This window comes from Salvelinus fontinalis, chromosome 8 (genome assembly GCF_029448725.1).
Source record: "Salvelinus fontinalis isolate EN_2023a chromosome 8, ASM2944872v1, whole genome shotgun sequence".
In the NCBI taxonomy this organism is placed as follows: Eukaryota; Metazoa; Chordata; class Actinopteri; order Salmoniformes; family Salmonidae; genus Salvelinus; species Salvelinus fontinalis.
This window is the reverse complement of record NC_074672.1, coordinates 32357894-32383248: the sequence shown is the minus strand read 5'-3', so window position 1 is coordinate 32383248 and position 25355 is coordinate 32357894. Positions and strand designations below refer to the sequence as shown.

The following is a 25355-nucleotide window of genomic DNA, read 5'->3' as shown; positions in this document are numbered from 1 at the left end:
AAAGCCATATTACAACCTATGTGTTGGGATAATTGCGTTGTTTGCTCTATAACCTGTTAGTTCCTACTGTATGCCTTGACACCGTGATATATAGGCCTAAGGCCGTGACAATAAGAAGACAGTGGCAGAATAAATTCAACCACACCTTTGTTTCATCACAAAACCGGAGACATCTGTCCGGTGAAGTCCATAAAACATATTGCATGTGTAACAAAAATTTACATGACCTACAGCATGGTCAAGCAAGTTAATGTTTCCGACATTTTCGGACTACTAAACAACTATTGACTTTGAACCATGGAGAGTTACCGCAAGTTGCAAAGATAACAGACGACGCCTCCACTATTCTTGCACCATTTCAACATAATTTAATCACCTATGCGTAGTCTAATACAGTGACAACTAAAATATACCAAAAACGATTTAGTCCAATTAATGTAAGCTAAATATGATGTCACAAATGAGCTTACTCAGTTTAGCTCAATGCTGATTAGCTATTATTTTATAAAAGAAAAAAAAGAAACAGAAGCCATTAAACAGTCATTTTCTATGAAGGTATCTTTTCTTTTACTCAATAATGACTATTGAGTACATTTTCCACCACTGCATAAAGTCAATCGGTATCAGTGACGTAGTGAAAGAGTTTGCACACACTCCCTATTGGGAAACGAGACGCCTCCTCATTAAGGCATGGCACATTTTTTGGGTGGAAGGTAGACGCTAGTAGCTTTCCGTTCATAGTAGGCTACCACCGCCGGAGCGGCCGAGTACCCAGCGTCTGACTGTAGGCTAATGATGTCCTTCCACTGAATACAACACCGACAGTTTTGACTGCATTGTCGCGATTAGCTGTTCCACATTGGGACTTCTTCTAAACTGAATCAAAGCTGGCTTTAGCTGTCTACCTTTCGATTCTGTCTTTCTATTCGCTAGACTTCCTACTCGCTTGGCCACTCATCTTTCCCGCAGATCCCCTGCTGCAGTCGACAAATAAAACCGATTATTCGCGGATTGCGTTTACATCTGGACACGCTCGGGAGATTTGAGGCCTACTGTTAGCCTATCTCTACTGTAAAGAAGAAAACGTGTCTACGTGTTTTTGCGACTATATAATGCCGACACATCTGCGATTTCGAAGAAGGTCATTCCTTGGGCTTATATTCCTCTTCTCACTGTCCACCACCGCATTATACTTCATCTATTCAGCGCCTGGTATCGGTAAGTCAGTCCCCATTGATCTGTAATACACTGAAATCACCCTTTATGTGATTATAATGAGATCCTCACGTCTGTGTGTTAAAATCATGTACAGCTCGCGCTGGCAACTAATGGGAGTGTTTCACAGGCTTGGGAAGCCGCGCGCCTCTCTGCTTAGGTTGCTTGGCAGTCTCCAGACAATTTTATGGCTCATGATTCCGGGACGCGACTGGATGCTAGCAATGCACCTGCGTGATGATGGCGAAGTCATTGTTGATTTTCTGCCTCTGAGGATAATCAGAACGGCTTTAGGAGTGTAGGAGCAGGAAACTGCTCTTTTGCAGATGAGCAAAGTAGCATATTGGATCAATCTACTTGTATTATTGGTGATGTTATTATCCTCACTAACGTTGGAAACATAAGGTCAAGTACAACATGCATGGTTGAATAGAATATAATTAATGGAATGGAATACTTTGTTATAGAGGATTGATTTTTAGTCTGGGTACCAGTCTGTTTAGCTTTCATTCCTTCCACTCCTGTCATTTGCCAAGTCTTTGGCAATGATTTGGCAAAAAACTGGAGTGGCAAGGAGTGGAATGATAGCTGAACAGTCTGGTACCCAGGCTAGATTACAGTAACTGGGCTGCTCCCACTCCTACATGACTTTACAGTAACTGGGCTGCTCCCACTCCTACATGACTTTACAGTAACTGGGCTGCTCCCACTCCTACAGGACTTTACAGTAACTGGGCTGCTCCCACTCCTACAGGACTTTACAGTAACTGGGCTGCTCCCACTTTCACAGGACTTTACAGTAACTGGGCTGCTCCCACTCCTACATGACTTTACAGTAACTGGGCTGCTCCCACTCCTACATGACTTTACAGTAACTGGGCTGCTCCCACTCCTACAGGACTTTACAGTAACTGGGCTGCTCCCACTCCTACAGGACTTTACAGTAACTGGGCTGCTCCCACTTTCACAGGACTTTACAGTAACTGGGCTGCTCCCACTCTCACAGGACTTTACAGTAACTGGGCTGCTCCCACTCTCACAGGACTTTACAGTAACTGGGCTGCTCCCACTCTCACAGGACTTTACAGTAACTGGGCTGCTCCCACTCTCACAGGACTTTACAGTAACTGTGCGGCTCCCACTCTTACAGGACTTTACAGTAACTGGGCTGCTCCCACTCTCACAGGACTTTGCAGTAACTGGGCTGCTCCCACTCCCACAGGACTTTACAGTAGCGTAACTGGGCGGATCCCACTCCCACAGGACTTTACAGTAACGTAACTGTGAGGCTCCCACTTCTAGAGGACTGTACAGCAATGTAGCTGCTCCCACTCCTAGAGGACTGTACAGCAATGTAGCTGGGCTGTTCCCACTCCTAGAGGACTGTACAGTAACGTAGCTGGGCTGCTCCCACTCCTAGAGGACTGTACAGTAACGTAGCTGGGCTGCTCCCACTCCTAGAGGACTGTACAGTAACGTAGCTGGGCTGCTCCCACTCCTAGAGGACTGTACAGTAACATAGCTGGGCTGTTCCCACTCCTAGAGGACTGTACAGTAACGTAGCTGGGCTGCTCCCACTCCTAGAGGACTGTACAGTAACGTAGCTGGGCTGCTCCCACTCCTAGAGGACTGTACAGTAACGTAGCTGGGCTGCTCCCACTCCTAGAGGGCCAGTTTATCAGCTGAGGTGTCCAGCTGTAGTCATGAGTTTCTATGTGTGGCCCAAAGGTCAGCTGTTTTATTACACCACACTGTACTGTATTATAACTCTTATCTTGTTGTGTGGGATGATTCTTGACAATTTATTGCCTGTCTTATGCTGCATGTGTCACTGTGAGAGTTTAACACAGCAAACTGTCACAGTTATTACGATAATGTTAATGCCACAACATGCTAGGCTACTGTTTAGAAAATATAGTTATTTCTTGATTAGACCTAATTAGTGGTGTTATTATTTATTTAATGAATGATCAGAACAGTTTGACTTCCACAGAGAGTGAAGAGAGATACAGTGGTGGAAAAAGTACCCAATTGTCATACTTGAGTAAAAGTGAAGATGCCTTAATAGAAAATTACTCAAGTGAAAGTCGCCCAGTAAATACTGCTTGAGTAAAAGTATTTGATTTTAAATATACTTAAGTATCAAAAGTAAAAGTATACATTTTAAAATTACTTATATTAATTAAGCAAACCAGATGACACAATTTCACTAATTTTTTTTTACATTTACAGATAGCCAGGAGCACGCTCTATCACTCTGACATAATTTTCAAATGAAGCTTATGTTTAGTGAGTCCACCAGATCAGAGGTAGTAGGGAGGACTGGGGATGTTCTCTTGATAAGTGTGTGAATTAGACAATTTCTTGTCCTGCTAAGCATTCAAAATGTAAGGAGTACTTTTGAGTGTCAGGGAAATGTGTGGAGTAAAAAGTACATACTTTTCTTTAGGAATGTAGTGAAGTAAAAGTTCTCAAAAATATATACCCTAAAAATTACTTAAGTAGTACTTTCAAGTATTTTTACTTAAGTACTTTACACCACTGGACAGATGTATGACTGAGTAAGCTAATCACCAGGGTGGGCGTGTCTCAGTAAACTAGTATGTACTACTGTGCTGAGACGGATGAAGTTGCCCTTAATCTAAGGTCAGTTTTGTATTTGAGGAGGGTTGATCAAGCCTCTACTTCAACTCTGAGCATATAGCACTCCAGCCTCATGCTGTTGAGAAGCTTGGACATGAATCAATGTGCAGCTTTACATTATGCATTAAATCTGACACAAATGACATAACTGTTTCGAGTAACAATTCCTATGATAAAGAACAAGTTAGTAGTTATTTAGTTGAAGTGAGATAACCGATCACATGGTTCATACTATTCAAACGGCAGAGGCGGACCCAATCAGAGGCAGGGAAGAAGGGTTACTATAGGGCATATGTTTTGTACAGTAGATCATGAATGGTTTCACGATTAGTCAAAGATGGCCTTGCTAAAACAAACAACTAACAACGTGGTAATATATTTTTTTCCCTAGCACTACACAGCTGATTCAAATAATCAACTAATCATCAAGCTTTTATCATTTAAATCAGCTGTGTAGTGTTAGGGCAAAAACCAAAACGTGCACCCCTCTGGGTTCTGAGGATCTAGTATAGGAAATTATTGTGTATTGGTAAAGTAAGGATTTTGGACAGCACCATATTTCCCTCTGTCCTGGACTCCTTTAAATAATTATTTAATATGCTTATAATGCTTTATAAATGTATTATTTAAGAGAAAATAGTCAGAACATCACTTCTATTTCAACATACAGCCATCAACGTACAATGTAGACTAAACTGTTCTGACTTGTCTCTTGATCAGAAGCTACTTCCTATTTATTCAATAAGCTCATATTCATTGAAGCCCGGATATTGTGCTTCAACCACTTCACTGTAGAACATCCTGCTTTTCTAATGATCTTTTAACGCTGCTATACTGCTTCACTGGGACTAAAGGCACACACCTATATAATGCCGACCTCCCCTTACTCAACCCCCAAACTATTGTCCATGGACAGACATATAATACATGTATAAAGCATTATAAGCATATGAAATAATGATTTATAGTCAGATATTAGCTATTATAAAGACGGAGTCCTAGTTCAGCAGGCGTATTTGTTGGTAAACATTTTGATGTCCAGCACCTGCTCCAACCCATTGGCTGTTCAGTTCCTCCCTTGTAAGTCACATGTTGGGACTTTACAAATCATCAACGGGTAAGCTGATCTCCCTAAGTCATCAGAATGGCTATTGACCCACCTGTGCTTTTTACCTATTCAAGCTGACTTAATCAATAATTGAATCAATGTTCATATGGGGGAACACATCAACTGATAGGAATTGGCTTTGCAGGTCATGAGGTTTTTACCCTGACTCTTGTCTATGATTTCTTAAATGTCAGCCAGATTACTCTTTGAACAATTGACGGCCGTTCTAAAACCATAATTAGCTTCATTCGTTTACCACCATTTTTTTTTTTAAACTTCATTTATTGATGATCTCCATTTGTTAGTGCAAAGAGTTTTCCTTCCCTCTGTTATCCTGTCTTCCCCTCCTTCCCTCTCTCTCTCTGGTTCTCCTGGGTGTTGATTGTAGTGTTTTAATGGCTGCGTGACCCCTGAAAGTAAGATAGGGCCAGAAACAGAACTAGCAGCAGGCCATTAATAATGGATGGTAACTAGGAGCAGGACTGCTGCTACTAAAAGCTACAGTTTAGACCCCAACACCTGGGGCCTCACAGAGGGGTGATACAGGAGAAGAGGTCAGAGTAGAGTAGTTCTGGGGTGGGGAATACAATGGGGTTAGGGAAGAAGGGCGGAAATTGACTAGGAAAGGGAGGAATGACATGGGGAGGAAGAATGATGGAGAGAGAGACATCCTCCATATAGCCTAACTCTCTCACATGCACACACACATTTAAACAAAACAAATATATTTAATTAATTTACTCATTTATAATTGGTAGATTTTGTTATGTGTTTTAACAAATCTTTATTTTAGTACTTTTTTTGTGGTGTGGTTTTCATATAATACCTTGGGCTTCCAACCACAACCTGCACACCATTTAAAAAAAAATGTGTTTTCATCTGTATTGTTGTCTGTAATGTTGTCTATCACTTTCTTTGGTGCAAATAAATTCAACTTAAACTAATGGCCATACAGGGAAGGAAGGAGGAGGAGGAGTTTGTGAAGGAGGGGGAGGGTATAAGTGGTAGAGACAGGGGAGGGGGAGAGACAGGGGAGGGTATAAGTGGTAGAGACAGGGGGGTGGGAGAGACAGGGGAGGGGGTAAGTGGTAGATATTGGGGAGGGTGTAAGTGGTAGAGACAGGGGAGGGGGTAAGTGGTAGAGACAGGGGAGTGGGAGAGACAGGGGAGGGTATAAGTGGTAGAGACAGGGGAGTGGTAGAGACAGGGGAGGGGGTAAGTGGTAGAGACAGGGGAGTGGGAGAGACAGGGGAGGGTATAAGTGGTAGAGACAGGGGAGTGGTAGAGACAGGGGAGTGGTAGAGACAGGGGAGGGGGTAAGTGGTAGAGACAGGGGAGGGTGTAAGTGGTAGAGACAGGGGAGGGTGTAAGTGGTAGAGACAGGGGAGGGGGTAAGTGGTAGATATTGGGGAGGGTATAAGTGGTAGAGACAGGGGAGTGGGAGAGACGGGAGGAGGTAAGTGGGAGAGACAGGGGAGAGACAGGGGAGGGTATAAGTGGGAGAGACGGGAGGGTATAAGTGGTAGAGACAGGGGAGGGTATAAGTGGTAGAGACAGGGGAGTGGTAGAGACAGGGGAGTGGGTAAGTGGGAGAGACAGGGGAGGGTATAAGGGGGAGAGACAGGGGAGTGGTAGAGACAGGGGAGTGGGTAAGTGGGAGAGACAGGGGAGGGTATAAGTGGGAGAGACGGGAGGGTATAAGTGGTAGAGACAGGGGAGGGTATAAGTGGTAGAGACAGGGGAGTGGTAGAGACAGGGGAGTGGGTAAGTGGTAGAGACAGGGGAGTGGGAGAGACAGGGGAGGGTATAAGTGGTAGAGACAGGGGAGTGGTAGAGACAGGGGAGGGGGTAAGTGGTAGAGACAGGGGAGTGGGAGAGACAGGGGAGGGTATAAGTGGTAGAGACAGGGGAGTGGTAGAGACAGGGGAGTGGTAGAGACAGGGGAGGGGGTAAGTGGTAGAGACAGGGGAGGGTGTAAGTGGTAGAGACAGGGGAGGGTGTAAGTGGTAGAGACAGGGGAGGGGGTAAGTGGTAGATATTGGGGAGGGTATAAGTGGTAGAGACAGGGGAGTGGGAGAGACGGGAGGAGGTAAGTGGGAGAGACAGGGGAGAGACAGGGGAGGGTATAAGTGGGAGAGACGGGAGGGTATAAGTGGTAGAGACAGGGGAGGGTATAAGTGGTAGAGACAGGGGAGTGGTAGAGACAGGGGAGTGGGTAAGTGGGAGAGACAGGGGAGGGTATAAGGGGGAGAGACAGGGGAGTGGTAGAGACAGGGGAGTGGGTAAGTGGGAGAGACAGGGGAGGGTATAAGTGGGAGAGACGGGAGGGTATAAGTGGTAGAGACAGGGGAGGGTATAAGTGGTAGAGACAGGGGAGTGGTAGAGACAGGGGAGTGGGTAAGTGGGAGAGACAGGGGAGGGTATAAGGGGGAGAGACAGGGGAGTGGTAGAGACAGGGGAGTGGGTAAGTGGGAGAGACAGGGGAGGGTAATAGTGGGAGAGACAGGGGAGGGGAGAGACAGGGGAGGGGAGAGACAGGGGAGGTTATAAGTGGTAGAGACAGGGTAAGTGGGAGAGACAGGGGAGGGGAGAGACAGGGGAGGTTATAAGGGGGAGAGACAGGGGAGGGGAGAGACAGGGGAGGGTATAAGTGGGAGAGACAGGGGGGGTTATAAGGGGGAGAGACAGGGGAGTGGTAGAGACAGGGGAGTGGTAGAGACAGGGGAGTGGGTAAGTGGGAGAGACAGGGGAGTGGGAGAGACAGGGGAGTGGGAGAGACAGGGGAGTGGGAGAGACAGGGGAGTGGTAGAGACAGGGGAGGGGAGAGACAGGGGAGGGTATAAGTGGTAGAGACAGGGGAGGGGGTAAGTGGGAGAGACAAGGGAGGGGTAGAGACAGGGGAGGGGAGAGACAGGGGAGGGTATAAGTGGTAGAGACAGGGGAGTGGGTAAGTGGGAGAGACAGGGGAGTGGTAGAGACAGGGGAGGGGAGAGACAGGGGAGGGTATAAGTGGTAGAGACAGGGGAGGGGGTAAGTGGGAGAGACAGGGGAGGGGTTAAGTGGTAGATATTGGGGAGGGTGTAAGTGGTAGAGACAGGGGAGAGACAGGGGAGGGGTTAAGTGGTAGATATTGGGGAGGGTGTAAGTGGTAGATGTTGGGGAGAGACGGGAGGGTGTAAGTGGTAGATACAGGGGAGGGTGTAAGTGGTAGATACAGGGGAGGGTAGATATAGGGGAGGGTCTAAGTGGTAGATATAGGGGAGGGTCTAAGTGGTAGATATAGGGGAGGGTCTAAGTGGTAGATATAGGGGAGGGTGTAAGTGGTAGATGTTGGGGAGAGACGGGAGGGTGTAAGTGGTAGATACAGGGGAGGGTGTAAGTGGTAGATACAGGGGAGGGAAGAGACAGGGGACGGTGTAAGTGGTAGATACAGGGGAGAGGGTAAGTGGTAGATACAGGGGAGAGGGTAAGTGGTAGATACAGGGGAGGGTGTAGGTGGTAGATACAGGGGAGGGAAGAGACAGGGCAGGGTGTAGATGTTAGATACAGGGGAGGGTGTAGGTGTTAGATACAGGGGAGGGTGTAGGTGGTAGATACAGGGGAGGGTGTAGGTGTTAGATACAGGGGAGGGTGTAGGTGTTAGATACAGGGGAGGGAAGAGACAGGGCAGGGTGTAGATGTTAGATACAGGGGAGGGTGTAGGTGGTAGATATAGGGGAGAGACAGGTGAGGGTATATGGGGTAGGTGGAGGGGAGAGTATAAGGGGTAGGTACATGGGAGGTAGTCAGAAAAGTATGAGGAACGTAGTGGGTGCAGAGAGCAGGGGGGGTAGAGGGACAGGGGAGGGTGGGAGAATTCTGGGATGAGTAGGTGAAGAGATGCCAGAGGAGAATGAAACAAATAGATGGCTAGAGAGAGGAGAGATGAGGGGGGAGAGATAGACAGATCAGGAGTACCCTCATTCTCTGTTACACTCCAGGGGAGCTTCCCGAAACACCAGTATGTTTTACCCAGAATTCCCCTATCCCATAGGCTCAGTCCCTAGTTTCTTCGTCACTGGAGTGTAGTCATAAAAACATGTATAGACCCCCTCCAACAAGCACAACAAACTGCGTCACTCACGTGATACACACACACACACACATACTCATATGAGCTCAGCTTCTCTGTGGCCCTGGAGCATGGATGCTGTGATGCAGTTGGGAGGCCGGGGATGCAGGCCACAGCTGGTCTTGATGGCTGCAGTTTACTTAATTAAAACATGAGAGGATCCCGTCGGAGCTGGGGAAGGCACAAGCCCTATTTATAGAGACACCCACGCACTGGCACACTCAGAGCAAGCGAGACGAGAAAACCAGGTGCTTCTTGTGTGTCAGTGCCGTGTGTGTCGTCAGTGCCGTGTGTGTCGTCAGTGCCGTGTGTGTCGTCAGTGCCGTGTGTGTCGTCAGTGCCGTGTGTGTCGTCAGTGCCGTGTGTGTCGTCAGTGCCGTGTGTGTCGTCAGTGCCGTGTGTGTCGTCAGTGCCGTGTGTGTCGTCAGTGCCGTGTGTGTCGTCAGTGCCGTGTGTGTCAGTGCCGTGTGTGTGGGATTTGTTGTTTGTAGGTGAACCCCCAGGTGTACTGAATAAAGGGGATGTTATACTACTTCATGGTGTGTGCCACAGTTCCATCGTGCATTCACTCACAGGGATAGCCAAGTTCCTGCCCTAAAGCAATCTCTAGTCTACAACCCATTGAACATTTTGGTTACGCTTGATTTTACAGTCTGCTAACTAGCTAGCGTGCGAGCTTGCGTGTTATAGATTTCACAGTAAATTGGAAATACAATTTTTATGTAATAATTTGTTTATTTGGGCATCATCATGTCATTAAAATCTATGTTTATAAAACACTGACCACAATGCATGGTAATGTTTTCAAAGCTAAAATTGCAGCTAACCCTGCAGCATAGATGGAGTGTGATGATAGGTGTGATTACTACCTAAATTGGAGGTATTACTTTAAAAATATTGATGCAGCTTAAGTGTCAACTTCCTTATTCTGCTCCCTTATATGGGTGTTGAGGAAGTAAGTTCACACTCTGTACCAGGAACAAGTAGGTCACAGTACGTTTGTGTAAGACATTCTGTGTCTGGTTATTCATTTATAATTGTCCTATGGGTTTAACCTTTATACTTGTGGGAATTGGCCTCTAATGGATAGGGCTAAATGGAAATGTTTCTTACAGAAGACACAAGCATATGCATAACCATGGGAGCACATGAAAGAACAGTTTGGAGCTTATGGGAATATTATTAGACCAAAGTTGAGAACACGAGGTCACTTGACACAAGACTGAATCCAAACATGACACTGTTGATTGGAACATAAACATGAAAAAAATGACAGGGCCACGCACCTCTCCAAAGTGTCCACAGTTTCTAAGTAATTTCAATGCACTTTTATGACTCAACGAACAGTCTTCAACTATAAGGTGCTTTTAATAAAACAAATGTTGCACTCCTAGCTGTGCCATTGAGGAACTAGAGCCAGCACACTTTTAGTTGTTTTGTTTGGTACACATGTAGGCTCGGCCCTAATTTATGTGTTCTCTGTTACATGGAGCTGCATGGCAAATGGTCCAGGAACAAAAGTCAATACCCAAGGACTAGTCAGCACTTCTCCCTCTGAGGGTCCAAAATGTATCTACGTTACAGTATCCAGAGGAGTGATAGATACCAAACATGAATACTATAGCATTATTCTATCTGAAACGGGTTCACTGAGGAGAACTCTGATGCTATCTGTATGGATGGATGATCTCTGTGGTAACTGTTCACTGAGGAGAACTCTGATGCTATCTGTATGGATGGATGTTTTCTGTGGTAACTGTTCACTGAGGAGAACTCTGATGCTATCTGTATGGATGGATGATCTCTGTGGTAACTGTTCACTGAGGAGAACTCTGATGCTCTGATGCTATCTGTATGGATGGATGATCTCTGTGGTAACTGTTCACTGAGGAGAACTCTGATGCTATCTGTATGGATGGATGATCTCTGTGGTAACTGTTCACTGAGGAGAACTCTGATGCTATCTGTATGGATGGATGATCTCTGTGGTAACTGTTCACTGAGGAGAACTCTGATGCTATCTGTATGGATGGATGATCTCTGTGGTAAATGTTCACTGAGGAGAACTCTGATGCTATCTGTATGGATGGGTGATCTCTGTGGTAACTGTTCACTGAGGTGAACTCTGATGCTATCTGTATGGATGGGTGAGCTCTGTGGTAAATGTTCACTGAGGAGAAATCTGATGCTATCTGTATGGATGGGTGATCTCTGTGGTAAATGTTCACTAAGGAGAACACTGATGCTATCTGTATGGATGGGTGATCTCTGTGGTAACTGTTCACTGAGGTGAACTCTGATGCTATCTGTATGGATGGGTGAGCTCTGTGGTAAATGTTCACTGAGGAGAACTCTGATGCTATCTGTATGGATGTGTGATCTCTGTGGTAACTTGTATCTGGACAGGGTAAACTCTAAATGACTTTAAAACAGGTTGTCTTGTTCTTTCAGGAATTCTGTCTTATTTACATAAGTCTCATCCCCCACACACACCTTTAACTGCTGTGACAACCTGTTTAGGTTGGGCCTTGGTGGTCAGGTTACTCTGGTAACTTGATATCGTTTGATTGATCAATGGTTGGTTTTGGGTTGAAAGGTTACATTGTGTTCAGAACAACCAAGGTATGGCGCCATGTCATCTTGTAACTGTACATCACACAGTGATCAGAAACGTTGACACTGGATATGACATGAGCTTTATGATATGGAAATGTGAAGTGCACATTTGGACTCGTGGGTATTTATTATAATCCTCAACATCTCATCTTTCATAATACATCGTCCTCTTCATTTACAGCATTCCCCTCACTCGGACAACCAAAAAGTTTCCCAGTTACCAGGAGGGATGGTGCTCAAGTTCAGAACTTCAGTCAGTATAAAACCCACACAGCACTGTGACGCACAGAGCCTGAGCTCTGACATCATGGAAAGAATTACTGTACAGCCACTACGTTCAAATGTAGGTGCTTATTAGTGCCCAAATCTGCCATTTTCAACCCATGTACGAGTGTAAAGGCTACATGCTTTGAACCAGCAAAACAGTGCTTTAGCTTACTTAAGTGCCAGTGACTGACTACCCTGACACACACACACACACCTCATAAAAATGACATTGCATACATTGCCAAGGTGTTGACTGCTAAAGCTTATCCTGCGACGCCAGGCGGATGCCCATGGTTTTATGGCATACATCTCCATGGTATAATTCTCCCATCCTGATAGCATGTGAGTCTGTTAATTACAGGGGGAGAGTGGGTGTGAACTGCCAGTTAGTTCATGTTGCCTGCTGTGGTAACTATGGCTGTGTTATTATGGTCGGTCAGTCACCCACACACAGCGACCAGTGGTAGCACTCCTCTTTGTCTCAGACCCCGGTGACCCGGGATACCCAAAGAGAGAGACTGAGGCTAAAATGTATTACTAGAGAATGGACAGACAGACAAGCCTATGCATAGTGTTGCAGCAGAGGGTTGGCTCTAATGCTTATTTCATGTTGTTTTATTGTCACACACTGGACAGGTGCAGTGAAATGTGTTGTTCTACAGGGTCAACCATCGTAGTACGGCGCCCCTGGAGCAAATGATGGTTTCCTTGTTTAAGGGCACATCGACAGATTTTTCACCTCGTCGGCTTGGTTATTTGAACCAGCGACCGTTTGGTTACTGGCCCAATGCTATAACCACAAATGCCCTGCTGATGTTGCTATGCTCCACACACTAGCTGCATCTGTAATGTGTAGATAACAGGTTATAGTCTTGCTCACCTGATAACATCTAGTGAAAAGTTTGAGCTAGCTCAGCTTTCACTCAACCTGCTCTGGTTGGGTATGTCCCCTCCCCCAAAAATAACTTATTTCACGGTTTGACTGGCCTCTCCTGGTTTGACTGGCCTCTCCTGGTTTGACTGGTCTCTCTCTGTTTGACTGTGTCTTTGTCTCCATGCCAACCCCTCTTACGTCACCGTTTCCTTGCTGCATGCCACCTTTGAACCTTTGAAATCTGTTGTCTGGTTTTGGCAGGCTCTGCTTGTTTTATCTCGATAAACGACTCTACAGCTATGGTCAATTTGTGAGTTGGCAGGGTTTCAGCTGAAATCTGTTCATGCAGGGCCTAAATCGACTGCTTCTTTAAAGGTTTTGGAATCTGGTTTCCTGACTCTAAAACCCTGAGGCTTGCAAAACCCATCCAAGTGAAGGAAATGACTCGCAGAAATATTGTGCCTGTGATGCAAAGTTTTTACATTTTCATTTTCTGTTGAATTTGAGTTGTGTTGTTTCCTTGATGACTCAGGGTCAGTTTGTACCCCTCTTCCTGCATAGCTTGCCTCTCCAGGCTTTTCAGTTTTCCCACCTGAGTTTCCTGCAAGGCAGCTCAACTAATAGCTGTGTTTCATTTTTGTGTGTGTGCATGCTTTTATTTGTCCTGTGTGCCAGACTGGTCTCCTAGACTACATGTAACATAGTAAGCGTAAATCCAGGACACTGAAATGTAGTATGCTATGTTGTATAACATGGAAGGTCACTTAATGTGTGTTCCAATCTCATCATGGACAGCTTTAGCAGTTTAGATAATTATCAACTTTGCAATGACTTACTACTTTTTAGCTGCTTTGCAACTACTAGCTAACCCTATCCTTAACCCTACTCCTAACCGTAACCCCTAAAGCTAGCTAATTTAGCGCCAGCCACCTAGCTAATGTTAGCCCCACAAATTGGAAATCGTAACATATCAAACATTTAGCAAATTCGTAACATATCATACGAAATGGAGTTTCTCAAATTTACGTACAGAATAATACAAAATGCTCTGAGACTACGTTGTGTATGTGTCTGTGTGTAGGCGTGTACGTGTGTGTAGGCGTGCACGTGTGTGTAGGCGTGTACGTCTGTGTGGGCACGTGTGTGTGCATAGCGAGCCACTTCCTTCCAAGCTGCAATTTTAGCTTAACAATGGAAGGCAGCAAAGCAGCATCCTACTCATAGCATCATTTGAATCCTGATTTGTGTAAACTCAAAAGGGGGGTGTGTGTGTGTGTGTCAGCGCTCATGTCATGACCATGGTGGTGTGTAGCAGGGTGCTTTGCATTTTGGCAAACGCGAATGGAGGCAAAAACCATGTCTGGCTGTCAGTCTGTCTTGTTGACCTCCAGTCCGTGTGTAGCTGGTTGGTAGGTACTAGGAGTCTGCCTAGATAATGACCATTGAGGGTAATGTCTAACTCATTAACTTTGTTGGTCAGAGAGGCAGCACTTTAGAGCCAACAAACTACAAACAACTATTTGGGATTTATAATGCAAAATTGAATTAATCTGCTTAACAAGACCATTCAGTCCATCCAGTTTGTTTCATCCATGGTCTGAACGGTCTCCTTTCGTGTCACATCTGAGGTGAAAGAATTGGACAGGTGAATGTACACAGTGTACAAAACATTATGAACGCCTGCTCTTTCCATCAACTGACCAGCTAAATCCAGGTGAAAGATCCCCATTGATCCCCGGTGTTCTTAATGTTTTGTACACTCTGTGAATATTTCATCCACCATATTTCTTTCATGTGTTTTTACATCAGTCAAGGTGAAGACGATGAGGAGAGGAAGCCTCCAACCACTAAGATGCCTCATCCTATATAGTGTATAAAGTCCTCTATTCTCCATGATGTCAACACACTATCCCAGATGAATAATGATACTGCTCTTTTCTCTTGCCACTTTGATAGACCCGGCTGCCTGTGTGGTTTCCATAATGGTGAGGACCGGGTTTGGACCTGGGTTAACATAGTGTGTACCTTGACGTGTGTGTTTTTGTTCTATATTTAGGCCTTTCTGGGTCTGTAGGATGTGCTCTTACAGTGGCTCTACTTTAGAGCAGGTCTGTGCATCTCCAGTCCTTGAGGCGAATAGTGAGGCAAATTTATTTTCTCTCTGGTGCTTCTTTGATCAATTCACACAGTTGGCTTCTTAGGGCTAATTTCCAATCACTAGTTAATTGTAACCCTAACCAAACCCCTAAGCTTAAAATAACCTTTGTCCTTCTGGGGACCTGGAAAATTGAGAATTGTCCTTGTTTTACTATCCTTGTGGGGACTTTTGAGGAAGGCACACACCCACACTGCAGACTTTCCATAGATTGAATGTCTCCTCTTTAGACAATAATACCTACCGTCTGTCTATCTGACGTTTGTCATTTTTTTGTGGTTACTGTGGTCCCCAAGACCTTGATCAGACCGGAACACTGACTTTGTGTATCTTTGTCGTCACAGTAACAACACAAACATTTTGCTTCCAGCCGCAGTGCTTTGTGTGTGTGTGACTGCAGTCGTCCCCAAGAGAACCAAATGGAAAAGGCAGAGTTATTCTGTGCCTGGTGCATACGTCCAAACACACTTAATCAGTCCCCATGCGTTTGGAATAGGTTATTGCTCTGCTGTGAAGGGAGTTGAATATATGTTTGGAATTAAATTGATTACGCCCTGTGTGGTTAGATTTGATTTCTCATTTTGCCATAATAGTAGGCCTATTCATTCATATCTGCCAAATGGCCATTTCAAAAGAACAAGCAATTTGTCAAAGTGACATGGCCACACATGGGGAATCAAACCGTGAAACCTCTATGAATTGATTACTTTTCATTTGTTCAATGGAAACCAGTTGACTGCCCTCTAGAGTGTTAGGTAGGTGGGCCTATGTCTTTCTGCCCTAGCTGCTATTGGACCCATTGTTTTAAGCGTGTGTAAGGTAAAGCCCAAGGACATGTGATGCTGAATGCTGGATTAACAAAGGAATTTAGTTCACCTATCGAGTCACTCTCAAACACCAGAAATCCTCTTATAGCCTTTCCTTGACCGTGTGATCCGTCTTTTACGAAAGCACGCACACATACACACTCACACTATCTCTATTGCAATTTCTCTTTCTCTCACTCACTCACAACTTAATGAGCATAATCTCGTGTGGTTACCATAGGACACAGTGCTCTCTTGAGAGGCTATTAAGCAGGGCTAAATAGTTGAGAAACCCACTTCCTCACTGATATGGCATGGACAACTTATCTAGTTATCTATAGCAATCTATTGGTACATTATCAATGCTGCGCCCCCCCCCCCCCCCCCCCCCCCCCCCCCACACACACACACACACACATTGTAGGCTAATAAAGATGATGTATGTGGAAACTTCTATCTAATTTACTGTGGGCCAATAAAGTGGCTGATAGACCAATGATGTCACGGACTCCTCCTAGATACACACTAACAGTCACACCTCTCATAAATAAATGGACGCTTCCATCATGTTGTGAGAATACTTCAGAAATACAAACTAGTGTCTGTAGGTTTTTGGTTTTTCCTCTCAACCAATCCCTAGACAACCAGGTGAGTGAAGTTCCTTACTAATTAGTGACTTTAATTTATCAATCAAGTACAAGGGAAGAGCGAAAACCCACGGACACTTGGCCCTCCGTGGAATGAGTTTGACACCTGTGTACTATTGCATGGCAGCTTCCTCACTGAAAGTATAGGCAGCACCTCTAGGTCACCATTGTGTCTTCATGTTTCAGCACAACATCCTGTCTCTATCCACCTCTGACGCAGATTAGTTCCACCTAGTGACTACACTAGCAAAACCACATGATCCTACTCCAAAACATGTCAACTTCTTCTGTCACTCAGATTCAGATCTATTTCATTTAGATGTGTTGTCCTCTGATCTAGGGTGTTTTTTTTATTAGGTGTGTGAGGATGGGGGTAGTTTGGAGTAAGGGAGATGGACACTAATCACCAGTGTAACCTGAGGGACAGGAGAAGAATCTCTTTGTTTCCGCGGCCCGTCCCTCCCCTTGTTATTGATACTGCTGCCGTGGTTACGCTGGTCTTGTGCTGCTGGCACACAGCAGCTGGTGGTAATGGAATCACTTGTTAATGTCAACAACATGACCACAACATGAACAGCCCAGTTATCTCATCTCATAGGGACCAGGGGGGCGGGTTGATGGGGGGGATGATGATGATGATGATGATGATGACATTGTCCTCACCAGCATAACAAACAATGTTGTTGAGACAAATACTGTAATGATGGTGATGACAATTTTAACAATGTACCCTTTCCACTTTGCCATTGCAACAGATCCTGTTGTTGACCATGCCGTCTCAGCGATCTGCTTTTCAGGAACTCCTGTGTTTTCCTGTTGTCTGTTCCCCATGGTACCATGTATAAAAAGAGTCTTGTTAGAGCTGCCCTGTAAATCCTCTAGAGGGGAGTTAAGTTGTTAATAATTGGGAGTAGCTAGCTGGTTGTGCTCAGACCTGGTCGTGCTCAGACCTGGTCGTGCTCAGACCTGGTCGTGCTCAGACCTGGTCGTGCCCAGACCTGGTCGTGCCCAGACCTGGTCGTGTTCAGACCCAACGCCAAGTGAATTAGGGCTAATTAGGAAAGGCTGGTTTGGCTTGCTCAGATAAGAACCTATTGTAGTAGACTAGATGTAGTTTGGAAAACCGGTATCTTTCTGCAATTCTACACATTTTGCCTATTCAGGGTTATGCTAACATAACTTTCTAGCTAATAAGTTAACTCCAAATACTTTTTAGCTAATAGCAGCTGTTTAGCTGGTTAAACAAAGGTTAGCCATGTGTTGGCAAAAAACGTCACGCAAGCTAACCAGCAGCCACTGGTACTTGCTGCGACTGGTACTTGCTGCGACTGGTACGTGCTGCGACTGGTACGTGCTGCGACTGGTACTTGCTGCGACTGGTACTTGCTGCGACTGGTACTTGCTGCGGGTGGTTTTTCAACGCCAATGTCAGATACTCAGTGAGTGTAATATACTCAATATTAGGAGTTGAGATGTTCAGTTGACGTCATTAGAAAGAAGATATTCCACTATTTTCTACTGTAAATATGTAATTCACAATTTGTTTATTCTGTTGCTAGTGATATTCATCTTCGAGGACCCCCTGCAGTACCCCCACAGACCCATAGATGGCCGTGGACCTCAGGTTGAATACCCCTGATTTAGAATATAAGTTTAGGGAAATGAATAAGGATTAAGACCGCTTTGGGACTGATGCCTTTTTGAGCTATTTACATCAGCTGTTACATCAAATTTAGTATACCCGGCTCAATCATGAATTATTTAAAGTTAAAGTGCAGTTGCAATACTTTCAGTGTTACTCTGGAGCTGTGGATGTATTTTTACATTTAGCAGTGGTCATTTAGCAGACGTTCTTATGCAGAGCAACTTACAATTAGTGGATTCATTATTTATGTAGCTAGTTAGCTGAAGTTTTTTTTTTAGGCTTGTAGTAGCTTCTGCAGCAATTCTCTGTGTCTAACAATGTATGTTCTGGTCCTGTTTTCAGTCTAGCAGTATAGGGTTCTTCTGTATCTTGCAGTTGTATGTCTGTAGTTGTTAGCTTCTTCCGCTCTGTATGTAGTGTTAGCGGAGTGTGCTGTGGCACATTTGTTCAATGAACAGTAGCAACCCTCAGCTGTGAGGAGACCTCGCCCTTCTTCTGCTGAGGAAGAGCAGGAGATGGAGGGAACGAGGGTGTGCGTGTTTTTTTGTTGTTGTGTGTGTGTGGCTTTTCTGAGCCATAGTGCGCTACTGCAATAACACAAGACTGCTCTGGACAGCTGCCAAATAAAAGTGCAGTGTAGACTCTGCCTGCAGAGGAGGGGGGTTGGAGAGTGGGATAAGGGGTGAGGCTGGGGATGCTGTAGGAATGAATCACTGCTCTGTAGCGTGGTCTGACAGGGAAGCTCACCTCCCTGAGACGATGAGACTGAATGCTGCCTGAATGGGCACAAATAGAATTCGTATGTGTGTGTGTCAGTTGCAGGGTATTGGGTTAACCAGCTTTAAGAGATTACAGTGTGCAGACGGTGTCATTTAGGGATGAGCAGGGTGTGCCTGTGGAACAGATGAGGAAGGAAAAGAAGGGATTGGGAGGTGGAGGGATGGATGAGACGGGCAGGAAAGAACAGTTGTGAAAGAGTGGTTCTGTGAGGGGGGGAGAGAGATGTGGGCTTATCTCCTTTTAAAATCCTACCTAATAGTATCCAACCATTTTTCTGTCTGCTCTCTCTCTCACCCTTTTTCACCTGAGTAAAGTCAACTGGGCTCTGTCCTCTTCTCGTAGGGTATCGCTTCACTAACCCACTCTGAAAGAAACAAAGAGCGTCTTGTTCTACCGCCTGCTCTGTTTACCACAGCAAGGATACAGCCAACAGTGGAAGAGAGGAGCGAGTGAAGAGAAAGGCAACAGTTGTCTGTCCCTCAGTTCATTTTCCAGTGTTATTCTACAGTAGAAGTGAGAATGTGTTCCTGGTACTCTAGTTTTGTATTTATGTTATTCTCTTCATCTGGTCCCCATGTTTCTCTGCCATGTTGTGTGGCTCAGCTCTGTGTGCAGGATGACTCAGGAGGCACACACACATACACACACACACACACACACACACACACACACACAAGGGACAGAAGAGCAGATGGAGGAGCAGAGTGGCCGGTGTGAGACTGAACATGAACTCTAGCCGGCCCCCTGCTCTCCCTGCTGGCTTATGTCCTCAATAGTGTGTGCGCCATATTGTGTGTGCTCACTTCTCTTCCCGTCCCTCCTGAACCAGCCAGCTTTTTGCCCTCAGAATAGCCTCAATTCGTTGGGGGCATGGACTCTACAAGGTGTCGAAAGCGTTCCACAGGGATGCTGGCCCATGTTGACTACAATGCTTCTCACAGTCGTCAAGTTGGCTGGATGTCCTTTGGGTGGTGGACTATTCTCGATACACACGGGAAACTGAAAAACCCAGCAGCATTGCAGTTCTTGACACAAACGGGTGCACCTGGGATCTACTACCATACCCTATTCAAAGGCACTTTCACCTTCTGAATGGCACACAATCCATGTCTCAATTGTCTGAAGGCCTTCTTCTTTAACCCGTCTCCTCCCCTTCATCTACGCTGATTGAAGTAGATTTAACAGGTGACATCAATACTGGATCATATCTTTCACCTGGATTTACCTGGTCAGTCTGTCAACGAAAGAGCAGGTGTTGCTAATATTTTGTACACTGTGTAGCTCTTCCCCCCCATATCTCCTTTAAGCATTCTTAATTAAATGCAAGCCTGCCAGTGAGGTTACTTATGATAAAACCCAACTCCACGCTTGGATACTGTAGCTAGATGTCACTTTCATTTGCCTGTCACACTTTTGCATTATGTCAATTCTACATTGCAAAAGTTGTGTTAGAAGTTCTGTTGTCACTCCCATGTACTTCAGGAGTTCTGTTGTCACTCCCATGTACTTCAGGAGTTCTGTTGTCACTCCCGTGTACTTCAGGAGTTCTGTTGTCACTCCCGTGTACTTCAGGAGTTCTGTTGTCACTCCCGTGTACTTCAGGAGTTCTGTTGTCACTCCCGTGTACTTCAGGAGTTCTGTTGTCACTCCCGTGTACTTCAGAAGTTCTGTTGTCACTCCCGTGTACTTCAGGAGTTCTGTTGTCACTCCCGTGTACTTCAGGAGTTCTGTTGTCACTCCCGTGTACTTCAGGAGTTCTGTTGTCACTCCCGTGTACTTCAGGAGTTCTGTTGTCACTCCCGTGTACTTCAGAAGTTCTGTTGTCACTCCCGTGTACTTCAGGAGTTCTGTTGTCACTCCCGTGTACTTCAGGAGTTCTGTTGTCACTCCTGTGTACTTCAGGAGTTCTGTTGTCACTCCCGTGTACTTCAGGAGTTCTGTTGTCACTCCCGTGTACTTCAGGAGTTCTGTTGTCACTCCCGTGTACTTCAGGAGTTCTGTTGTCACTCCCGTGTACTTCAGGAGTTCTGTTGTCACTCCCGTGTACTTCAGAACTGCATTTAGACGTTAGGAGATAATTTATGGTGATTTCATCTCAACTGTACATATGGGTAAAATGCATGGAGAAATTCATAGAACACTGATGTGCAAACTGGTTTTGGATATGTATGCAATTTGGCATCTGGGCTGTTCAGGGACCTATAGTGTTGACACTGTATCATTTCAACACCCCCCCCCTTAGGGCTAGTACACCTGCTGACACTGACATGGATAAAGAATGTGAGTGACCCTTTTTAGATAATGATTATGTGTGTTTGAATTTCTTTTTAGATAATGATTATGTGTGTATTTCTTCCTATATCATTGCCCATAAGGGGGTGTTGTGTGTGTGTTGCTCACTATTGTCAATGAATGATTCATATCTACCAGTAAGGAGGGTTGATGGGTTTCTGGGGAAGTACTGTCCCTAGTTTCCTAATACAGATGACTCACTGCTGCTCACAGGTTAGTTTCATTATTTATGTGTGTCTCGTGTTTAGGGCTATTGGGTTGACTCAGAGGATTGTCCTAATCAGTGCCGGAGCTAATTTGGTGACTAATGGCATTAATGTTGTTGATCTTACTCGGTAGCTGTTCGGCTTAAGGGGATCCCTAACACGCATCTCTCGCTTGCCGTTTCTGTTTGACCATAGCCTACATTTAATGAGGAGTTGATGAGGATGTTGCATGAATAGCGTGTGGTCTCTGGCTTGTATCAGGCTTGGCCTGGTGCTGAATTGGGAGTGGGGGTGGAGAGGGACGGAAGAGGAAGTGTTGTGTGTTGTCTCTGGCACGAAGTGGGCATGGTGCCAAAAAGCGCTGTGGTGAGTGAAGTCATCATGGAACACAGACGGGAGAGCAGTTTTCCTCTTAAAGTGAGAATGAACAGATTTCTCTCTTCCATCTCAATCCCTCTCAGATGAGAGAGGAAGGGATGGGGAAGACAGGAATTTGTTAGTGCGGGAAATCATAAGATTGGAATGTGGTTGGAAGGGGAAACTCCACCGAAGTTGTACAGACATCCGGCCCTTTTCTAAATCTAAGAGTTGAAGTAGTCATATTCAGCGTAAAGTGCGTGTGTGGTCATGAAGCAGATATTTATTTGTGTCTGACAGAGAGAGGAATTAATTCCCGCTTCTAGAAGCCGTGTGTGTGTGTGTGTCTCTGGGGGTGTCTACAGAGTGGCCCCTTGGGAAAGACAAACACATACAGCTGATAACTTAAGGTTATGTAATCTCCGGCAACCAGACGGATGGGGAGCACGAAGGATGGAGGGAAGAGGAGAGGAAAAAGAGAGGGGTAAGAGGGAGAGAGATATGATGCAGAAAGAAATGACAAGGGGAAGAGAGATGATGCAGAAAGAAATGACAAGGGGGAGAGATATGATGCAGAAAGAAATGACAAGGGGGAGAGATATGATGCAGGAAGAAATGACAAGGGGGAGAGAGATGATGCAGGAAGAAATGACAAGGGGGAGAGAGATGATGCAGAAAGAAATGACAAGGGGGAGAGAGAATATGCAGAAAGAAATGACAAGGGGGAGAGAGAATATGCAGAAAGAAATGACAAGGGGGAGAGAGAATATGCAGAAAGAAATGACAAGGGGGAGAGAGAATATGCAGAAAGAAATGACAAGGGGGAGAGAGAATATGCAGAAAGAAATGACAAGGGGGAGAGAGAATATGCAGAAAGAAATGACAAGGGGGAGAGAGAATATGCAGAAAGAAATGACAAGGGGGAGAGAGAATATGCAGAAAGAAATGACAAGGGGGAGAGAGAATATGCAGAAAGAAATGACAAGGGGGAGAGAGATGATGCAGAAAGAAATGACAAGGGGGAGAGAGGGAGATTTTTTGAAAGAAATGACGAGGGAGATTTGTTGAAAGAAATGACAAGGGAGAGAGGGAGATTTGTTGAAAGAAATGACAAGGGAGAGAGAGGGAGATTTGTTGAAAGAAATGACAAGGGAGAGAGGGAGATTTGTTGAAAGAAATGACAAGGGAGAGAGAGGGAGATTTGTTGAAAGAAATGACAAGGGAGAGAGGGAGATTTGTTGAAAGAAATGACAAGGGAGAGAGGGAGATTTGTTGAAAGAAATGACAAGGGAGAGAGGGAGATTTGTTGAAAGAAATGTCAAGGGAGAGAGGGAGATTTGTTGAACGAAATGCAGGTCAATACAGCACAAAGAAGAGATGAGAGAAATAGAGCGAGTGATCAAGATGAAAGAGTGAGATGAATAACACGGAGGGGGGAGATGGGGAGGAGGGCATGGGAGAGAGGGGGGGTATGAGGGAGAGAGGGGGGGCATGAGGGAGAGAGGGGGGGGCATGAGGGAGAGAGGAGGGCATGGGAGAGGGATAGTACAAAACTAGGGTAGAGAGATGAAAAAGAAGGAATGTGACAAAGAACCACTTTTTTTGTAGACCAGTTAAATATTGAAAGTGCATGCAAAGCCAGTCATTCTATGCTTTCTGGAAGTGTTTGTGCATGTGTAAAACAGAAACGGTTACATAGAGATGTAGGGCTTCCATATGCAGTGCCTAAAAATGTTCAGACCCCTTGACTTTTTTTACACATTTTGTTACACTACAGCCTTATTCTAAAATTGCAGAGTTTGTTTGTTGTTTTAATCAGTCTACACACAATACCCCATAATGACAAAGAAAAAAAAGTTTTTGGAATAAATAGAAATACCTTATTTCCAATGAGACTTGAAATTGAGCTCAGGTGCATCCTGTTATCAGTGATCATCCTTGATATTTCTACAACTTGATTGGATTCCACCTGTGGTAAATTAAATTGATTGGACATGATTTGGAAAGGCATAACTATCTGTATAAGGTCCCACTGAGACAGGATTGAGTCGAGGTACAGATCTGGGGAAGGGTAACAAAAAATGTCTGCAGTATTGAAGGTCCCCAAGAACACAGTGGGCTCCGTTCTTAAATGGAAGAAGTTTGGAACCACCAAGACTCTTCCTAGAGCTGGCCGCCTGGCCATACTGAGCAATGGCAAGACGGAAGCTAGACAGCCTGCTTGGAGTTTGCCAAAAGACTCTCAGACCATGAGAAATTAATGATGAAACCAAGATTGAACTCTTTGGCCTGAATGCCAAGCTGACACCATCCCTACGGTGAAGCATGGTGGTGGCAGCATAATGTTGTGGGGATGTTTTTCTGCGGCAGGGACTAGTCAGGATAGAGGGAAAGGTGAACGAAGCAAAGTACAGAGATCCTTGATGAAAACCTGCTCCAGAGCACTCAGGACCTCCGACTGGGGCGATGGTTCACCTTCCAACAGGATAACGACCCGAAGCATACAACGAAGACAACGCAGGAGTGGCTTTGGGACAAGTATCTGAAAGTCCTTGAATGGCCCAGCCAGAGCCTGGACTTGAACCCAATCGAACATCTCTGGAGAGACCTGAAAATAGCTGTGCATCAACCCTTCCCCTCCAACCTGACAGAGCTTGAGAGGATCTGCAGAGAAGAATGGGAGAAACTCTCCAAATACAGGTGTGCCAAGCTTGTAGCATCATACCCAAGAAGACTTGAGGCTGTAATCATTGCCAAAGGTGCTTCAACAAAGTATTGAGTAAAAGGTCTGAATACTTATATTTCCCTTTTTTTGCAAACATTTTGCTTTGTCATTGTGTGTAAAAAAAATTAAATAATGTATTTTTATTTTTTTAAATCAATTTTAGAATAAGGCTGTAATGTAACAATATGTGGAAAAAGTCAAGGGGTCTGAATACTTTCTGAATATACCGTACAGTCGTGGCCAAAAGTTGTGAGAATGACAGAAATATTAATTTCCACAAAGTTTGCTGCTTCACTGTCTTTAGATATTTTTGTCAGATGTTACTATGGAGTAAAAGTATATTATATATATATGAAGTATATTTGCAAGCATTTCATGAGTGTCAAATGCTTTTATTGACAATTACATGAAGTTGATGCAAAGAGTCAATATTTGCAGTGTTGACCCTTCATTTTCAAGACCTCTGCAATCTGCCCTGGCATGCTGTCAATGAACTTCTGGGCCACATCCTGACTGATGGCAGCCCTTTCTTGCATAATCAATGCTTGTCAGAATTTGTGGGTTTTTGTTTGTCCACCCGCCTCTTGAGGATTTACCACAAGTTCTCAATGGGATTAAGGTCTGGGGAGTTTCCTGGCCATGGAACCAAAATATCGATGTTTTGTTCCCCAAGCCACTTAGTTATCACTTTTGCCTTATGGCAAGGTGCTCCATCATGCTGGAAAAGGTATTGTTCGTCACCAAACTGTTCCTGGATGGCTGGGAGAAGTTGCTCTCGGAGGATGTGTTGGTACCATTCTTTATTCATAGCTGTGTTAGGAAAAATTGTGAGTGAGCCCACTCCCTTGGCTGACTTGTGGAGATGTACCCCCAAAAATTCTGAGGTCTTGGCTGATTTCTTTAGATTT

At 45.0% G+C, this 25355-nt stretch overlaps 1 protein-coding gene across 1 annotated transcript in view; it reads left to right on the top strand.

The window, feature by feature from the left end:
* The first annotated feature begins 673 nt into the window (after positions 1 to 673).
* b4galt5 (UDP-Gal:betaGlcNAc beta 1,4- galactosyltransferase, polypeptide 5) overlaps positions 674 to 25355 on the top strand; it is a 57620-nt gene continuing 32938 nt past the window's right edge. Inside the window, exon 1 of the mRNA XM_055932862.1 lies at positions 674 to 1218. Within this exon, the coding sequence (XP_055788837.1) occupies positions 1113 to 1218 (106 nt within the window). The 5' untranslated portion in view covers positions 674 to 1112. The remainder of the gene's footprint in view (positions 1219 to 25355) is intronic.